Below are 18,454 nucleotides of genomic sequence, written 5' to 3'. Positions count from 1 at the left end.
CTTATAATTGAATACCCATTCCGAAATATTAATTCTAACCAATGGACAGGGTCCCATTTCATTGAAAGTCGTAGGTGTACGAATGCTTTTGGGAGCCATTGTACGTCACTTATCACAATTTTTATTTTCAAGGTAGACCGGGCAAAGTCCGGCAATGCAGCTAGTGTATGTATACAATTCATTAGTTTATGAGTACTGGAATTCAACAATACAGAACACAAAATACTAGACATGACACTTTATTTGATTAATTACAAGAATGGCTGATTTTGTATCCGCAAAAAGAACATAACGTTCCGAGTGAGAGCAGTCCATAAAGATTTCTAAATACAGTTTTTGATTCAGTTCGCTAATTAGCTGGAATGCAGATCCATGATGGAGGGGGGCGAACTGTCGTAGGGGGAGCTGTGGGGAGGTGGAGGCAAGGAAGGGTGGGTCATCATCATGGGGTGGCCCGGTAGTAGCATCGCCTGCGAGTGGACTGGGGACCGCAGCTGGGAGTATCCGGCCATGTGACCCAGCGTCATGTTGTCCGGACATGAGAGGTTTTGAAGACCTGAAATTGGAAGTCAATTAGTCAATGGGTTAGTTTACGAATCGTTGCTCAGCTGTCAGTCCAACCCATTTACAAAAAAAAAAAAAAAAAGGTATTCACTGTACTCTCCAGTAATACCACCCTTAAACCAACGCTAAGGCAGAATTACATGCAAGTTACCGACAACTCGGTTATAACATCCATATTTAGCTACCAGTTTGTTGGCACTCTCAGCTTTAATGAGATGACATCTGACTCCAACACGGATATTTTCCTTCACTATTTATCGAAGCTTAGGACACTGAATTGTCCTTACTTTCACTCTCCCCCCCCCCTCTGAGGTTGGGGTCATATTTTCGATTTTCGATTTTGCTTGAGCAGTCAAAAAAAAAAAAGAGAGAGAGAGAGAGAGAAATAGAATGTTTGGATTACTTGATAGTTCGGTTAAATGAATTTTGGATAATAGACTCTGTACTGTATTACAGGCTCCGTCTCAAAAATAAAATTCAAGTACTTTTCAAGGACTTTTTAGGTACATTTAAAATTGAAATATATATATATATATATATATATATATATATATATATATATAAAATTTCAATCAAAAAATATCTAAAAAATTAAATTTATTTATTTTTGCTTTCAACGATATTTTTGCTGAATCTATTACCCCCCCCCCCCTCCCCCCAGTAATTTTATTATCGTTCAGTGTTAAACCCAGCTCAACGCATGAACTTTTTTAAAGTTTTTTATTTTCGTAATTTTATACATTTTAGTGGATACTATCACGCAACAAAGCGATTTGGAGCTCATCTAGCTTCAGAGGTCGAAAACTGCTGTACAAAAGCTGTTTTGTTTGAAAAAAAAAAACGCTTAATCCGTGAATATTTTTTGTCTCTCTCGTAAAAAATTTTAAAAATAGAATTAGTTTTGATAAAAATCGAGAGGAACACTTACTTGATGACCTGATGTGCATTTGTGAAGAACCGTCCATCATGTAGCCCATTGCAGATGACTCGGGGCTGTAGGCAGATCCAGGAGTTGGAATGGTCCCCCCTGAAAATGAATACGAAAGTTATTGCAAAAAACTTACCTCAAATCCCGAATATACAGTAGAACCTCGTTTATCCCGCCCTTGCTGATCTGGATTTCCGAATTATCAAGATAATATTTTTAACTTTAAAAAACATTGCCTTCACGTAAATACAGTAGAAGACCATTATAACGCCGACCTATATAACGCAATTCTCTATAAAACGCACAACTTTTCAGAAGTAAACAGTAGGTTTTGGAAGCTTAAAAAATCCCTCTCTTTTGCTTTGAAAACATAAAAAATGGTTAGGCAAATTAAATTTTGCAAGTTTTTTATCTTTCCACCTTAATTCAAAGCTTTTAAATTTAAAACTTGTACTCATAGTAAACAGAAAATACCAGATGGCTGTTGAAAATGCAGCTGTTATGCGAGCCATGAAGCTAGCAAAAGTGCCAGATAATGCACTTTCTTTTGATTGTGAAACATTTTTATTTATGAATAACTAATTGTAATACTGGTGCTTTAATACTCATTGCAGATATTACTCAATATGAAGTGCTAATATATAGATATATGCTGAATGTTAGTTTCAAAATTTGTGAAATGATCTATATAACGCAAAAACTTGTATAACGCAAAAGCTGTGGTCCCAAGGTGTGCGTTATAACGGTCTTCTACTGTAATTTTAAATTAGGATAACAAGAGCGTAGCTATAATTACATTCTCTTTTCATTTTGATTAAACGTACAGCTCCTGCATAGATGATACAGTGTAGCAACCTAACAAACATCACTGCGGCGAAACTAGAATGGTAAAGCGTTCGATTCACCATGCTTAATTTAAATTAAACTCGCATTTGAACCAGACGCGGATCCAAATAGAGGGGGAGGGGGCATGGGAGTCATGGTCTCCACAAAAGCGACCCAATATTGCCTAAAACTGTATTTTGGGGCCTATATTTGAAAAAAAAAATCACCCCACAGCAACTATTTGGCACGAAATTGCACACCCCTCCCTTTCCTATAATAAACTCCCCCCCCCCCAAACCAGAAGCTGGATCCGCCCCTGGTTTGAACCCTGTTAAATTATGCGATAAGTTTTTTTTTTTTTTGTTTTTTTAAATGTGTTTTAAAGAATTCTATGTAATTTTGCTACAAAATATTTTTTTGTCATAATAAACGGTAAGTCTGCTTATTTAAGAATTTGCTTTGCTTATTTCCCATACTACCCGGATTTTCGATCACCCGGATTGTTTTTGGCCTTAATTAGTCCGGATAAACGAGGTTGTACTGCAAGATGATTAATAGAAGAAACATAACAAAAATTAATTGCATTGTATTCTCTTTATCTGAGTTAATTCTCTCGTCAAACCTCTTGGTTTCAAAATACTACAGCTTCAATTTATTCCCCTCCCCCTCAGTTACACCATTGGTACTCTTCGTCTGAGAAGAAAAATTAGCTTAATTTTTAAACTCAATAATGAACGGTTATCTACGAGATTAAGTAAATGCTTTCTTCCTTCACCTTTACATTTTACGTGTATGCTTTTCAATTAATTTCAAATTAAATCTCTTAAAAAATCGCAAAATAATTTCGAACTCATATAAAAGTGTTAAAAAAAGGTGAAAAGATAATTTTTTAGCTGGGGGGGGGGGAGAGAGAATTCACATGATATACTACATCATTTTATATCCATAAAGTGTTTTTTCTTTCTTTCTTTTTTTCTTTTTTCCCTTACTTTTTTTATAACTGGGTCACGGGATGATTAAATTTAGCACTTAGTAACACCGGGGGAGGGGAAACAACAGCATTTTCCTTCTAGCAGAATGAAAATGACGACTTACCTGCTCTATTTGATTGATCAATCATGGGTTGCACTATCCTCCGCCTTGCATTGATGAACCTGCGGAAAAACACGGTTATGTTTAGAAAACGTAGTGGTTCATCACATAGGTGTCTAACATATCATTTTAAAAAATACAATAAAACGAGCTGATGTGTGCATCACATGACTTCCTTTTACTCTAATTTAATGTCATTTGCTCATTATTGGCAGTTTTATAATGTGATTCAATAGTTTACTCTCTAAATATCACCAACAGTGGCCAAATTGAAACCAAATTTAAAGAAAAAAAAAATTTGAAAAAAATCGCCAAATTTGTCGCTAAGTTGGCGACAAAACTTGGCGACCAAAAGACTGGCGATATATCGCCAAGTGTCCGCCAAATTATAACACCACTTGAGCTTACATCGAAATTAACAATGATTTCCCCCCAAAAAGGGGCAAAAGACTCCCTTTGGAGCATCCGAATGCAACCAAAATAGAAGGTGCAGAACTAGACTCCACTAGGAGTCTGAGTACCAAATTTCAACTTTCTAGGACATTCCGTTCTTGAGTTATGCGACATACATACACACATACGCACATACATACGTACATACAGACGTCCCGAGAAAACTCGTTGTAATTAACTCGGGGATCGTCAAAATGGATATTTCGGGTGTCTGTACGTTCCTAGGCATATATCCACGTGTGGTCGGGTTGAAAAATAAACTCAACATTCATTCAAGGGTGAGCAAAATGGAAATTAAGGCCGATTTTTGAGTGAATTTTTTTTTCGCGAATACAATACTTCCTTTTTACTTTCTTCTATATCTAATATATAGAAGAAAGTATTGGATTCGTGCAAATTTTCGAATTTCGAATTTTGACGGATTCGAACGTTTTGAGGTGTGCTGAGTCCATTTCGACTATTTTTGGAAAATGTCTGTCTGTGTGTGTGTATGTATGTGTGTGTGTATGTGTATGTGTGTGTGTATGTGTGTGTGTCACGTCTGTGTGTGACCAGTTTTTTGTGGCCGCTCTACAGCAAAAACTACCGCATGAAATTGAACGAAATTTGGTACACATATGTGCCCTTATGTGAACTTGTGCCCATTGGTTTTTGGCGCGAATTCCTCCAAGGGGGGTGGAGCAATGGAACGTTTTTTGAGTTACACGAGCTTGCTATTCCTCAGGAAGTTACTGGCGGAATCAAACAAAATTTGGTCCATATGTTGCCCCTAACAGGAGCAGGTGCTGATTCAATTTTGGTGTCAATAGCTCAAACGGGGGTTGAGTTATAGAACGTTTTTTTCCGTCAATTGTGACTGCTGTATCTCAAGAAATAACGAACGGAATCAAAGAAAAAAATTTTGACAAGTAGCCCTTAGTGGGTATAAGAGCTGATTTTATTTTGGTGTCAACAGCTAAAAAGGGGGGGTAGCGCAATCGCCCGTTCTCTTTTTCCATTGTGAGTACCCTATCTCAAGAAGTAATGCTACGTTCTGGTTGAAATTTGGAATATATGTGAATAAATACGTAAACAGGCTTTGGTTTAATTTTGACTCCAATCGCTCCAAGAGGTGTTGATTTTTTTTTTGAATAAAAATATTTTTATTAATGCAACAATAAGAAAGATAAATCGTAATAGATTGTCGTCTGCGTATTTCTCGTGATTTTAATTGTATGGAAATGATAGGAAATATTATCTCAATGATTTAAAATTTTTAACTGTTGCCATCTTATGTTTGTTAAAAAATAAAATATTTGTAATTAATTCAAGTAAAGCTTTTAAAGTAACTTTCAATTTTCGCTCTTTGTTTTGTTTTTACAATAATTCAGACATTGGGATGGTCGTCAAGTTTTTGCATGTGTAATTTTGTTTTTGTTAGGAATATTGCTTCCTCGTCAAGCATGGGGAGGGATCAGTTATAGGAAAAATATAGAAGAAAGTTTCGTGATGGCCACAACATACTAGTTTGTAATAGGAAGTAAAAATACAGGCACAGAAAGCCTGACGTTGCCAATTGGTTACTTAACTATAAATCATACCTAAATTAAACTGAATTTTCAAAATATTTTTCTCGTGATTTGAGTTTGAAGCTAAGGAACAAAGTTAAAAGTTCTTAAGAATTCATGCATTTAAAGGTTAAACTACTTTTTGTCAAAGCCATTTTCTTTTACCTCTTTGTACACAATACGTCCTTTGTCGCATTATATATTGTATTTCTAATTTTTGACTCGTATTGTTTCTTAATTTTAAAATATACTAATTTTCCTCATTCTATGCTTAGAAAAATAATTAGTAGCGAGGGGGGGGGGGCAAAAAAAGTCACATTCGAATTGCTTTAGAAATCAAAACAATTAAAAAAACAAGAGGAAAAATACTATCGAATACTTTGATTAAAAAAAAAAACTCTCCCAGAATTTAGAAAAATTGGGAAAGTTATTCTAGAAAGGATTTTCGGAGGGTATATCATTCGAATAAAAGTGCGGGTAGGGAAATTAGGAGAGATTAGGCGAACAAAGTTTGCGGGCCGATATTTTTCATTCTCTTCGACGTCTCTAATCATTCCAGCCGATTAAACCCGACTCTCCCTGCCACTGACACCGGGCCCCATTTATCGCGCGGATCGTCTGCGCTGTCCGACAAGAGAGGGGTGCCCATAATTTATGGAGCGAAGAGAAAATCCCTGGAAATCGGGACCATAAATCACGATATCGGCGATGAGGGAGAAGAGAACTTTTTGCCACCCCCGCTCCTCGGTTGGAGTGGTGGTAGAGGGAAAGCCGCCAAATTTGGCGAACAATCTGGGAAAATATAGTTTCGAATTACGATATTTAAATTTCAATCTTCTTTGAACTTATTCTTGAAAAGTTTCAAAAGTGCAAATTTCCCTGATCTATGCTTGATTAAGCTCAATCTTGAAATGAATGTTACCCTTAAAAAAAAAGAAAATTTGAATTTTTGGTATCATGAACTCAAATTATGTTTTTTGCAATCACGAGCGTGTGTGCTTGTGTAGCCTGCGTGTGTGTGTATGTAAGCGTGTTTGTGTATGTATGTACGCGCGCATGTGTGTGTATGTAGGCGTGCGTGTCTGTAGGCGTTCATGTGTGCAGGCGCGTGTGTGTGTGTGTTTATAGTACGCGTGTGTGTAGGATATGGACGCAACCTGGAGACGGTGCTCGCTGGAGGAGCAGCATCGGGAGGGGCCGGTGGACGGTGGTGCTGCAGAGGGAGGTGGGGGGGGGGGCGGAATAAAATCACATAGGAACATATCAAAAACAGTCAAATGAGAACAATAAGCAATTCGTGATTTCTCAAAAAAAAAAAAAAAAAAAAAGGGAGAAAATTTGAGTTTTCGACTTTTTGAAATCAAATTATGCTTTTCGCAATCACGAGTGTGTGTGTGTGTCTGTATAGGCATGAGTGTGTATAGGCATGTTTGTGTGTATGCATGTGTGTGTGTGTGTGTAGGATATGGAAGCCACAGCCCAGCAGCTCGCTAGAAGAGTAGCATGAGGGAGACGGTCGACGGTGGTGCTGCAGAGGGAGGCGGGGGCAAAAATAAAATAGAAGGACGGACAGACGCCTGAAACGGTCAAGTAAGAACAATACTGCCGTGCTAAGCACAGATGTGGTATCTGCACATTTTATCAAAATTGAGTTATTGTCACCAGGTGGTCGTTAGTAATTTAATTTACCTAAATGTCAAGTTTTTTGGCGATTTGTGAACGCGAAATATTAAAAAAAGCTTTAAGAAAAAAGTCGTAACTGCACAGTTTGCGGAGTTTGCTAAGGCAATTTGAACGTAAGTGACAAATACTAAACCTCTAAAGTGGTATATGCGCAGTTACCACTTTTTTCCTTAGTATTTTTTGTAGATACGACTTTTATACCTTAGTAAAGCAGCATATTTAGTAATGTAGCAGTTTTTTGTAACACAGAATATTAAAATTAGTTTACCGCTGAATAGTTGATACAGGTCGATAATAAAAACTAATACAACTTTGCATAATTGTTAAAGTAAATATTCAGCTCTTTCTATTTAAATATTTATTTAAAATGCAAATTCTAAAAATGAAATGCACGTAAAATATTCATATCTAATTCTTTCATGCAAAAAAAAAAAAAAAAAAAAAAAAACCGCATTTCATTCTACGGCCAGTAATATTTTTATTTAAGTATCGTCTGCTGTCAAAATTATCTTCATGCTCGGTAAAAATGAATCTAGAAAATAAAACATTATAAAATACACATTCTTTGAATATAAAAAACAGAAAATTGTTACGGATTACAGTTTTAACTGTCTGGAGTTTTGAAAATGGTATCTTTCATAAGGTAGATTCTGTTAGATTTGTATTAACAAAATAAAGCGAAACAGCTAAGTCCAAAGAAAGCAGATGTTTTCAGTATTATTTAATGATACTTTGAGCACGTTTTACTAAGCTATTTTTGTCGTATCTGTGTAGATACCCCTAAAAATGCGTAGTAATTGTCACTTACGGTGAAAATAGCTTAGCATATGAAAAGGTTCTGAAAAGAAAATACAGTGGCTCCCAAAAGTCTTCGTACACCTTCGACTCTCAACGAAATAGACCCCAATCCATTGGTTAGAATTAATATTTCGGAATAGGTATTTTTAACAAAACTGCGCGAAAAGTTTTTAAAAAATATTAAAACTTAATTTTTTAAAAACCAAAAACCAAAAAGTGCCGGAAATTTTATCTCACAAAAGTCTTCGTACACTTTATAAAATGTCCATATATCATTGAATAATCTAACTTTTGATTGAGTTATTAATTAGTAGAATATCATACAGCATTTATACCACCTTTTAAACGTCTGGGAATAATTTTCATTATTTTTCTTTCTTTTTTTTGCGTAATTTCTGAGTAAGTGTTCAACCACACTTCGAGTCTTACTATTTCTGGCTCTATTTTCGTTTTAAAGCCCTAGTTTCGTAATCTATCCCCCAGATATCTATAAATACGTTACATTAAGTTAAAATCTGGAGATTGAGGGGGTATTTTCTAAATTTTAGGTCAATTTTCGAGGCACTAGACGCAAACGTTGAAAACCGTGTGCTTCTTATCGTTATTTTGATAGAAAACAAAGTTGTTTCCAATAACCAAATTTTTGGCTAAGAGTTCAAAATTGGTTTTAAAAATATTTATAGGAACAGCATGATTCATTATTTCATCAAAAAATTCCAAACTACCAAGTCCTGATGCTGATATGCACCCTCCACTAAAACACCTCCACCCTCCTGATTAACTGATCCATTTAAGTTCTTAAGATTAAGTTCATAATTTTTTCTTATACTTACATTTATATAACAATTTAACCAAAAATGTTGAATTAATTTTTATCTGTAAGACGTAAATCTAAAACGTTTTGAGCTTATTTATCATTGATTTTGCGACGAAAAGCGTAAGTTTTCTGTTTTTCGCACGATCAAGAAAATTTCTGCGGAAGAGGTCCCATTTAATCCAGCTAATCAGAGAACTTGGCGAACAATTTTAGGTGAAAATTAAATGCAAAATGTTTCATTTAACTCTGCAGAAACTTTTACAGCACTCAAATGTGTATTTTTCATAATTTTTTTAACTTTAAATCTCCGATTACGTTTTGTCAACTTTGCCGGTTGACCTTTTCTTACCTTGTTTTCGGTCCGACTTCTTACTTTGAAGCATTTTATCAAGCACTTTCATATACAAACAAATAAATTAACTACATTAGAGATATTTCAAACCAATTTACCGCTACTGTCGGAAAAAATTCAAGTTTTGAATGGTGTTTGCGGTTTTTTACGAATACCAGCCATTTTATAGTAATAATAAGCACAATATTAAGGAATAAATAAACAAAAAATTAAAGCCAAATGACTTATAAGAGTCAACACAATGCAAAAATATTAATAAAACGGCATATGACAATTTTAATCATGAACTTATTCGAAAATATTTGAGTGTACGATGACTTTTGTGGCGTGTCATTTCTCTGTCTCTTCGTTTTCTGACCCATTTCAAAAAGAAGATCCGTCAATATTTTGAAAAAAACCAATGGGTTGTATTTAGAATGGCACAGGAATGATGTGAAAAAATATTGGACTTCATATTCGAATTCAGTTCCGAGTTATTTTGGTTTTACTAAAAAATTTCAAAGTGTACGAACACTTTTGGGAGCCACTGTATGTCGTAACTACATTTATTAATTTTAAATAAAGATTTTTATAAAAATACTCTCTCACGGTTTTTAGATAAGTTATTTACGAAACAACTACCGCAAGTTCAGCATTTAATTAAGTCATAAATCAAAGAAATGAGTTGTAAAACTTTAATCGTCAATTTCTCATTTTGAGCTCTACTGCAGATACCACATCTGTGCTTAGCACGGCAGAATAAGCAATTCGAGATTGCTCAAAAAAGCTTTATAATTACTATGACTCATTTTTGTTTCAGATAACGAAAAAGCTTGTCCAACTCTCACCCAGAGGCGGACTGCCCCGCCAGCCTCTCGGGCCGATGCGCCCTCAAGTCTGAACACCCTTTTTTTTTAAATTATCTTTTTCTCAATTAATTTTATTTTTTTATTTTTCGGTGCAAATTTCCTTATTTTTAAATTTTTTTACATTAAATTTATCTTATTTATTTATTTTTTGGTGCAACTTCCTTATTTATTATTTTTCTTTGTACTCACAAACCTGTGCGACTTTACTTGCTTTTTTTTTTATTTTCTTTAAATTCGTAAACGTGTGTACAATCTTTTTTTTTTTTTTTCTTGCTAAGTGAACCTTTTTTTTACTGTCTGCCTTTTTTCTACCTTTTTTTTTCTTTACTTTCTGCACCTCTTTTTTTTTTTTTTTTTTTTTTTTTTTTTTTTTTGCCCTCTTTGGAGGCCAAGGTTGGCACCCTCTTGCAGGACCCAGTCCGCCCCTGTTCCCACCTACCAACGACAGATACAGTGTTATAAAAGCTAAAAATAAAAACAATGAAAGCTAATAACCATTTTAAAAGACGTATTTAAGCATGCTTTCATGCAACTTGTATCGAGTTGGGGTTTGATATCCAAACCAAAAGTTTGAACCCACCAGAGCAATACACACATCATACAACAACAGCGAACCTGTAATCACCTGATTAAACATCAACCTTGACCCCAAGCCTTCTGCTAAAAGTCTTTTGTTAAATAGTCAGCCAAAAATGTTATTTATGCTCTAATAGTTCAGATATAAGCAAGGCCGAACGTATGATGCCAAGTCAGGTTCTTTTTCGTTGATAAAAAGTGATTAAATAAAATAATAATAATAATGAAAAGCACTTTAGTTTGAACACCGGAACACAAGATACGCCAAACTGTGTAAGACGTGCGGCACGCCCAATCAATTTCAAATCCTTCGTCAGTTGTTATAGCGGGTGAACTTTTGATAGGGTCCAGGAAGTAGGAAAATAGTTAATAACTCGCCCACCAAAGTGTTGATCTTCGTTTTAAATGTAAGAAATGGTTTGAAAAGAATTTTTCATATTTATGAAAAATTGTACTACTTGTTTTGGAAATTGAAAATGTTTAGTTGAAAAGTTGTTCTTTTAGATCCATATATACCACAATTTTTTTTTATTCGAATAAAAAATATTTAGTTATGCTCCACGAAGCCTAAATTTTATAATTTTCTACAAAAAAAATCCCTTTCTCTAAAGTTCACGAAATTAAAAAAAAAAATCATATGGTCTGATACTGTTGTTGTTGATTATTGTTTTTTTTTCTTTTTTTTTCTTTTGCTTTTTTGTAATATATAGGTCTCTCTCCTTCGCAGTACCCAAAAATAAGGATTTTTTTGAAGTTGAAGTTAAGATTTTCATTATAAACAAACTAATTACTACATTTAGGCCCGACGATAGGCCATGTCAGCCTAATCGGAAACTAGGGACCCGGGCCTTGAAGGGGGGGAGGCAACACTGACGCAAAAAAAAAAGAAAATAAAGAAAGACAGAAATAGAAAGAAAGAATGAAATTAAAAGAAAAGAAGGAAAGAAAAAGAAAGTAAAGGAAGAATGAAAAAAGGGGAGGTGGGGGGGACTCTCCGAATAAGCGGAAACGTGAAGATAAAGTAAAATTTACTCTTATGATATTTATTGTTGTGGCACTTTTGAACAGTTAATTATAGTCCAATAAGCAGTTTTGATTTTTTCTCTCTTTTTTTTTGGGGGGGGGGGGAGTCCCGGTAACAAAACTGACTGCGGGCCCGCCTTGGCTCTCTGCGGGCCATGTCAGCCTAGTTGGAAACTAGGGGCCCGGGCCTTGGGAGGACCCGGCGACACTGACGCAGAAAAAACAAAGAAAGAAAAGAAGTGAAGAAAAAAAGAAAGAAAAAATAGGCAGAAAGAAAAAGGGAAGGAAAACTACGAATAAGAAAAAACTTTAAGATTAAGTAAAATTTACTTTTTTGGTACTTACTATTGTGGCACTTAAAATAGAGTTACTTGTTTTCTAGTAAGTATTTTTGATTTTCTTTTTTCGTCGCCTCCCTTTTTTCCTTTCTTCTTTTCACCCCCCCCCCTTTTTTTTCTTTTCCCCGCTTTTCTTTTCCGCCCTTTTTTTCTTCATTCCCCCTTTTCTTTTTTTCCTTTTTTCTTTTTCGGGGGGCGGAAGGGACCCGGCGACATAGCTGACAATGGGTCCGCCTTGACTCTCTGCGGCCCTGAATGTCTATCTCTAATGAGAGCATAGGCGTCCATATGCATAATTTTAAGGTGAGGCTCAGATATTTTCCCCATAGAAACCGATTTCAGTGCAGATTAGACTTATTAAAGTTTGACATTTTTTATAAATTATTCATTGATGGCTAGAAAAGAAATGTTTTTTACATTTTTGCAAAGAAAAAGTACTAGAAGAACGAAGGTTCCAATTTCTAAAGGGGGGGGGGGAGACTTGAGCCTCCATTTGCCCCCCTATACAGGCGCCTTTGAATGACAGTTCTACTAAAATTCAAAACACTGTACCGTTATCCAGCCTGCAGAGACGTTTCGCCAAGTCGGTCGCCAAGCAGAGCGGTGGGCGGCAACCTCGGGTCACTCAAGCAGAAAGCGCGAGCGGGGGAGGCGAAACGATAATCAAGTTAATGAAACAGAAGGAGAAGTAACCGCGGCGGTGACTGGTGCGGGCCATTTCCAGAGCCCAAGAATAACAAAGTGTGAGGGGGGGGGGGGGCAGATCGAAGGCCCGAAATGGAATCGGCATTGTTGGTCTCTTCTCTCTATCTTTCAAAGTACGCCGATTTCCAGTTCACAAAATGTGGTGAATGAAGATCCTTCAGAAATAGTCTCGATCAAGAAGGAGATGGTTCCTTCCATTTTGAAATTAGTAAAGGAATGTGGGGCAAAGTGAAATGGTTCAGACAACTAACTTTTTTTCAAACTGAGCAAACTGAACATAATGTGTTTTATAGTAAACTTGCATTGGGGAGATGTGACTTTTTATTTTTGGCAGTAAAATTGTACCTTCGAAAAGAAGTAAAAATTTTGTCCATGGGCAGGGTGAAAAATAAAATATTTTTCTATTTGATTATTGAAAATATTTTTTATCAAATGAACCGAGTAAATAAAAGAGCTAATGAATAAATAAGAATTAATATTTGCGGAAAGTTACATGAGTGAATGAAATAACGAATAAATAAGAAAATAAGTGTTTTTGAATGAATAAATCATGAAAGAATATAGAACAATTAATGAATGAATACTTAAGTGATTTATAAGTGACTGAATAAGTAAACGAAATGAACTATTTCACTTCGCCTCCCCCCCCCCCCCCCCCCATTGCCTCGCACGCACTTGACTAAATTGTCACTGTGCAAAACATTTGAAATAAAAATAAGCGCTTAATCTTTACTAATAATAAAGCTGAAAGTCTCTCTGTCCGGAGGATGTCTGGATGTCTGTGACGCGCATAGCGCCTAGACCGTTCGGCCGATTTTCATGAAATTTGGCACAAAGTTAGTTTGTAGCATGGGGGTGTGCACCTCGAAGCGATTTTTCGAAAATTCGATGTGGTTCTTTTTTTCTTCCAATTTTAAGAAAAAAACTATCATAAATTACGAAATTATCATAACGTGGAACCGTACCATGGGCACAAGCCAATTGGCGAGATACGAAATTATCATAACGTTGAACTGTAACGTCGGTACAAGCCAATTGGCGAGAAAATTCACCATACATTATTTGTAAATATACAGGCGAACCAAAAGACCTTTAATTTTTCTATTACGGGCGAAGCCGTGCGGGTGCCACTAGTATTAAATAAATAAATACTGCACCGAATATTACTAGGTGTAAATAATATTTAAAATGCTCTCTCTAATAGCAAGCACTTTATTATTTACTAGTGGCACCCGCACGACTTCGCCCGTAATAGAAAAATTAAAGGTCTTTTGGTTCGCTTGTATATTTACAAATAATGTATGGTGAATTTTCTCGCCAATTGGCTTGTGCCGACGTTACAGTTCCACGTTATGATAATTTCGTATCTCGCCAATTGGCTTGTGCCCATGTTACGGTTCCACGTTATGATAATTTCGTAATTTATGATAGTTTTTTTTTCTTAAAATTGGAATAAAAAAAGAACCACATCGAATTTTCGAAAAATCGCTTCGAGGTGCACACCCCCATGCTACATACTAACTTTGTGCCAAATTTCATGAAAATCGGCAGAACGGTTTAGGCGCTATACGCGTCACAGACATCCTCCGGACAGAGAGACTTTCAGCTTTATTATTAGTAAAAAGAAAATAAAAAAAGTAATTTTTGACTTACAGCAAAATATTACAATACTAGAAAATCGCCCGTCAAGGTATGACGGGTTACTATTGCTTCTACATTTGAACGAAGCCATTGCCTGAGTGGTGATATTTTAATCGTTGAAATTGTAACCCTAACTCCAGTGGATGAACCCTCAACTCCAGTAGATAGCGTTCATTGTTGACCACTGTTTCGTTTCTTCACTCTCCTAAAATGACAGTATGACTAGTAAAACTGTTAAGTGTTACCGCATCCAGTTCAACCTCGTCAAAATAAAGCGTTTCCTTGCATGTCAAACATTACAAAAAAATATTATCAAATTATCATGTCGTGGAGCGAGCTTCATTGTTGTTGACGTCAGGAGCGTTACTCGATCATTCGCTATTATATATGTGAGGATGAGTCAATTTTTAAAAACTACTTGCTTTATCATATCCATGGGCCTTTAGAGGTAACCATAACGTTTTCATGACTTGAAATAGCCTACATGTGTTGCTACATAGTCAAAATACGACCAGGAAGGTGGTGCTAAAAACAGAGTTAATATTTTACCATTTTCTTCCTTCTCAAGTTTCGAAATACTTTAGGATCGCGCTGGGATTTTCTTACTAAGAGAAGTTTCTAATTGAGGAGATGACATTGAAAAATAGCTGAATAACAAAAATAAATTTTACATGAAAAGGGAAAAAATGATTAGAAGCCAATAAGAGTATGGGTAAAGAAATACTATTGAATCTTTTGTGTTGAAAATGAAACGATTAATCAGTACGGTTTTAGCGGTTATTTTAATGAGTATGGTTTTAGCAGTTACTTTAATTAGTATGGTTTTAGGGGTTGTTTTAATGACTACTGGTCGTTTTTCCTTATCTGGTAAGAATTTGTTTTTGTCAGTTAATTCCTTTTCAATGTCAATTCCTCAATGATGCTACTTATTTGACGCTAAATAAAAAAAAACTTACTCTTTAACACCTTTCGTGAGTTTAAAAATTCTGTTTTCAACTTATACGTACATTTAAAATTTCGAGGAAAATTTCAGATCTTAAGGGACGGAGTGATAATTCGCACGCTACCTTTTTTCTTTTATTTTGAGAGGAATGATATAATGCTTCTGGGCTATGAAAACGCTCGAAATACTCACTTTTAATGCAGAAATTTTATGATTTAACCAAACTTAATAGTGAATTGGTCAATAAAAAAAAAAGTCTATGCTGTAGCTTTCCTTCACGCTTTGTTCAGGTTGGAATGTTTTAATTTCCCTTTAACTTTATCAGGCTAAGAGGTATCCTAAAAATTACGACATTGCTACGCTCGGAATAATTGGACACTGCGGTTAATTGGAGTACGGATTTCGGATAAATGGCACTCGATTGGACTTAGAGCTTTTCAAATATTTTTAGATAACCAAAACATGCACACAAAATGCTTTTACAAGGAATGTGCTAACTTCCAGCACCAGTCCACACCACTTGCTTGAATTACAAAATTTCAGAACACGGAACCATTTTTATCACACCACACGCGTCACCCCCAACTTGGGAAAGTTTTCCAGAAAATCTGCCCTTTTGTACTTGTTTCTCTCTCCGCTGGAGCTTCGCACGCTCCATTTGCGCTCCGCCATTTATCTTGATGCAGCGAACCTCGCATCAGCGGATCCAGGCTCCCGTCTCCAGAAATGAAGACTAATTGTTCGTCGGGATTTGCGCTCCAGAAATCAATGCCGCGTGGATTACGATAGCATAAACAGGCGCCTAACCTACAGTGGGGGAGAAAAAATGGCAGCATTCTGCGTATTCTACCAAAGTTTTCTCAGAATTTAACAACTGGCAAGTTTTGAAACGTAAAATATTCTTCGTGTTGCCTGCAGAAATATTGCAATACCCAAATTAGGTCAAAGGGTTTGATGTTTGAAGTGAAGTTTTTGCAAAGATTCTTGGGTCTTGACAGGACGCTTAAATTTATAATCTCAATCAGAAGTGCCCAACCGTTTTCTGCCCAAGGGTCCCACTTCATTTTAAAACATTCTCGTGGCCCAGAACGCATATAAAATTTCAAAACATTGAATTATTTTCCAAATAACATGGGGAAATATGGAAAAAGAAAGAAACGTAGAAACCAAAAACTGTGATATAGTAAAACGTGTCAAGTTGACCACCCTTGTAAGTTGACCGCTATTTTCAGGAACAGAATTAGATCTAATTCATATAATTCAACCTCTATAAGTTGAACACTAAAGTAGGGCACCGCAAGTGGTTAACTTACACAGGTTTCACTGCATTATTTGCTTCTTATTTCATTAAATGCAGCTGTTTTTGTGAAACCAATTTCTGTATACAGGTTCCTAATTTGTGACATCGTCACTAATCGTGCTTTCCCATTTGTAACATTGAACGAAGCAACGGGTCACATGGATCAGCTTCGCGGGCCGGATGGGATCCAAAGACCACCACTGATCTAAAAAAACTCTAATCTAACAACACTCTAAAACACTGATCTAAGGTTGGGCACCACTGATCTAAAAAACTCTTAACCTTTTTAAAAATTTTCTTTGACTTTTATTTTAAATCTTGCGAGAAATGCTAAAGAAAACGACAGTTCAATTTGAAGTACAGATTATAGTGAAGAACCACTTGGCAAAATATTGGACTTTAACTGAAAAACAGCAAATAATTTTTTGTTAATTTCCTAAAACACTTCAAAAATACCTTCCTGTTCAGGAAGTTATTTTTGATTTGTCGTAGAAAAAACAAGCCGTAGGCATTCCCAAGCGTACAAAAAAAGTTTTCAAATGAATCTTTTTGAGCAGTAACGAATAGCTTAGTAAGTTTACTTTCCCACAATATTGACGTTGGTCTGATTTTTCAGATTACCATGACGACGAGAACAAGTCTAGCACGCTGATTTTGATATCTATTAAGAGGACTAATTTCATTGCTATGTTTACAAATCGTTTATTAATTTTTTTCCATGGCTTATCTCATGCAGATGTTACATTGAAAAACGAGAGGAGGGATGGGGGGTCTTGTGCAAAATTATGTTTTTTCGGGGAAAACACCTATACAAAGACGGCCCAATCTAGATACAATATTTGCAGATTACTAATTCCTACCATTTTAGATTGATAATGAATAAAAATATCATAACCGTGAACGCTGTTAATATAATCTTCATGATAAGTGTACGGGTGCATAGAAAATCACATGTCATAACATGATGGGTACAAATTTCGTCTCCATTTCCATTTGTAGAAACAAGCACAATGAGTAGGGTCCTATCTAGTGATGTGCCGGATCGTTAAAAAAGTAGATCCGCGGATACGGATCATTTGTGTCAAGATCCGCAGATACGGATACGGATCTAAATTTTTTTTAATCCAATTCAACTATCCAAGTGTAAAATTTGTTACGGAAGTTATTCCCGTCAGAATAATGGCAATTTCTTCGAAAAATGTCACATGTGGCAAAAATATAATCAAGACTATGATTTACTCTTTAAAGAAACCTCCGTTAAAATTGAGGGAGAGTTGGAAGGAATGGGCTAGCGCTGCGTTAATGCTTAGATGGAATGTGAAAAATTATTTCTAGCTTACTCGGTAGATGTGGGTACAGGAGCAAGAGTGTAAAGCTGCTACTGGACAGGCTAGAAATAATTTTTCGCATTTTATTTCAGCATAAATGCAGCGCTGACCTTTGAACGAAAGATGAACTATCAAAATCAGTTCATCTGTTTAGGAGCTACGATATCACAAAAAGACACACTGATACACACTTTTAAAACTTATTTCCCCTTCCTTTTTGCAACGGGGGGGGGGGATGGGGGTACAAATTGGCTTCTGAAATGATACCGTATAATTCAAATAGGGAATAACACCTAATTTAAATGGTATTTAAAACAAGAGTCTTTTATTCAAGTATTTTAAACTTTTTAGAATAGAAATGATCCGTTTAAGATCCGTCAAAAAAGTAACGGATACGGATACAGATCTTTATTTTCCCTCGGATATCCGCGGATACGGATATCCGGAACATCACTAGTCCTATCGCACTTCGTGATTGCTGAAAACATGATTTGAATTCAAGACGTCAAAATTCAAATAATTTTTTTCTCTTCGGGGATTTTGCTTCAGGCAAAATAGCGCCGTGCAAGGACCTATCACTAAAACATATAGCCATCGAGTTATAAAAGAAAAGAGCAAAGTGCGACAATTCCAACCTTTAATGACTTTCTGAAAGACTGGGTAACGATCCATCCCCCCCCCCCCACGAAACAA

General features: G+C 35.8%; 1 protein-coding gene across 1 annotated transcript in view; it reads right to left on the bottom strand.

The window, feature by feature from the left end:
• Positions 1-232: 232 nt before the first annotated feature.
• The window catches only part of LOC129229828 (homeobox protein Meis2-like), a gene marked incomplete at its 5' end in the record, with an annotated part of 50,869 nt that continues 32,647 nt past the window's right edge, over positions 233-18,454 (bottom strand). The window contains 3 exon segments of the mRNA XM_054864202.1: positions 233-556; positions 1,493-1,591; positions 3,413-3,471. Coding sequence (XP_054720177.1) covers positions 354-556; positions 1,493-1,591; positions 3,413-3,471 — 361 coding nt within the window.

The sequence above is a fragment of the Uloborus diversus genome, chromosome 9 (genome assembly GCF_026930045.1).
Source record: "Uloborus diversus isolate 005 chromosome 9, Udiv.v.3.1, whole genome shotgun sequence".
NCBI classification, from domain to species: domain Eukaryota; kingdom Metazoa; phylum Arthropoda; class Arachnida; order Araneae; family Uloboridae; genus Uloborus; species Uloborus diversus.
The sequence above is the reverse complement of the archived record's forward strand: the minus strand, read 5'-3'. Positions and strand labels throughout refer to the sequence as shown.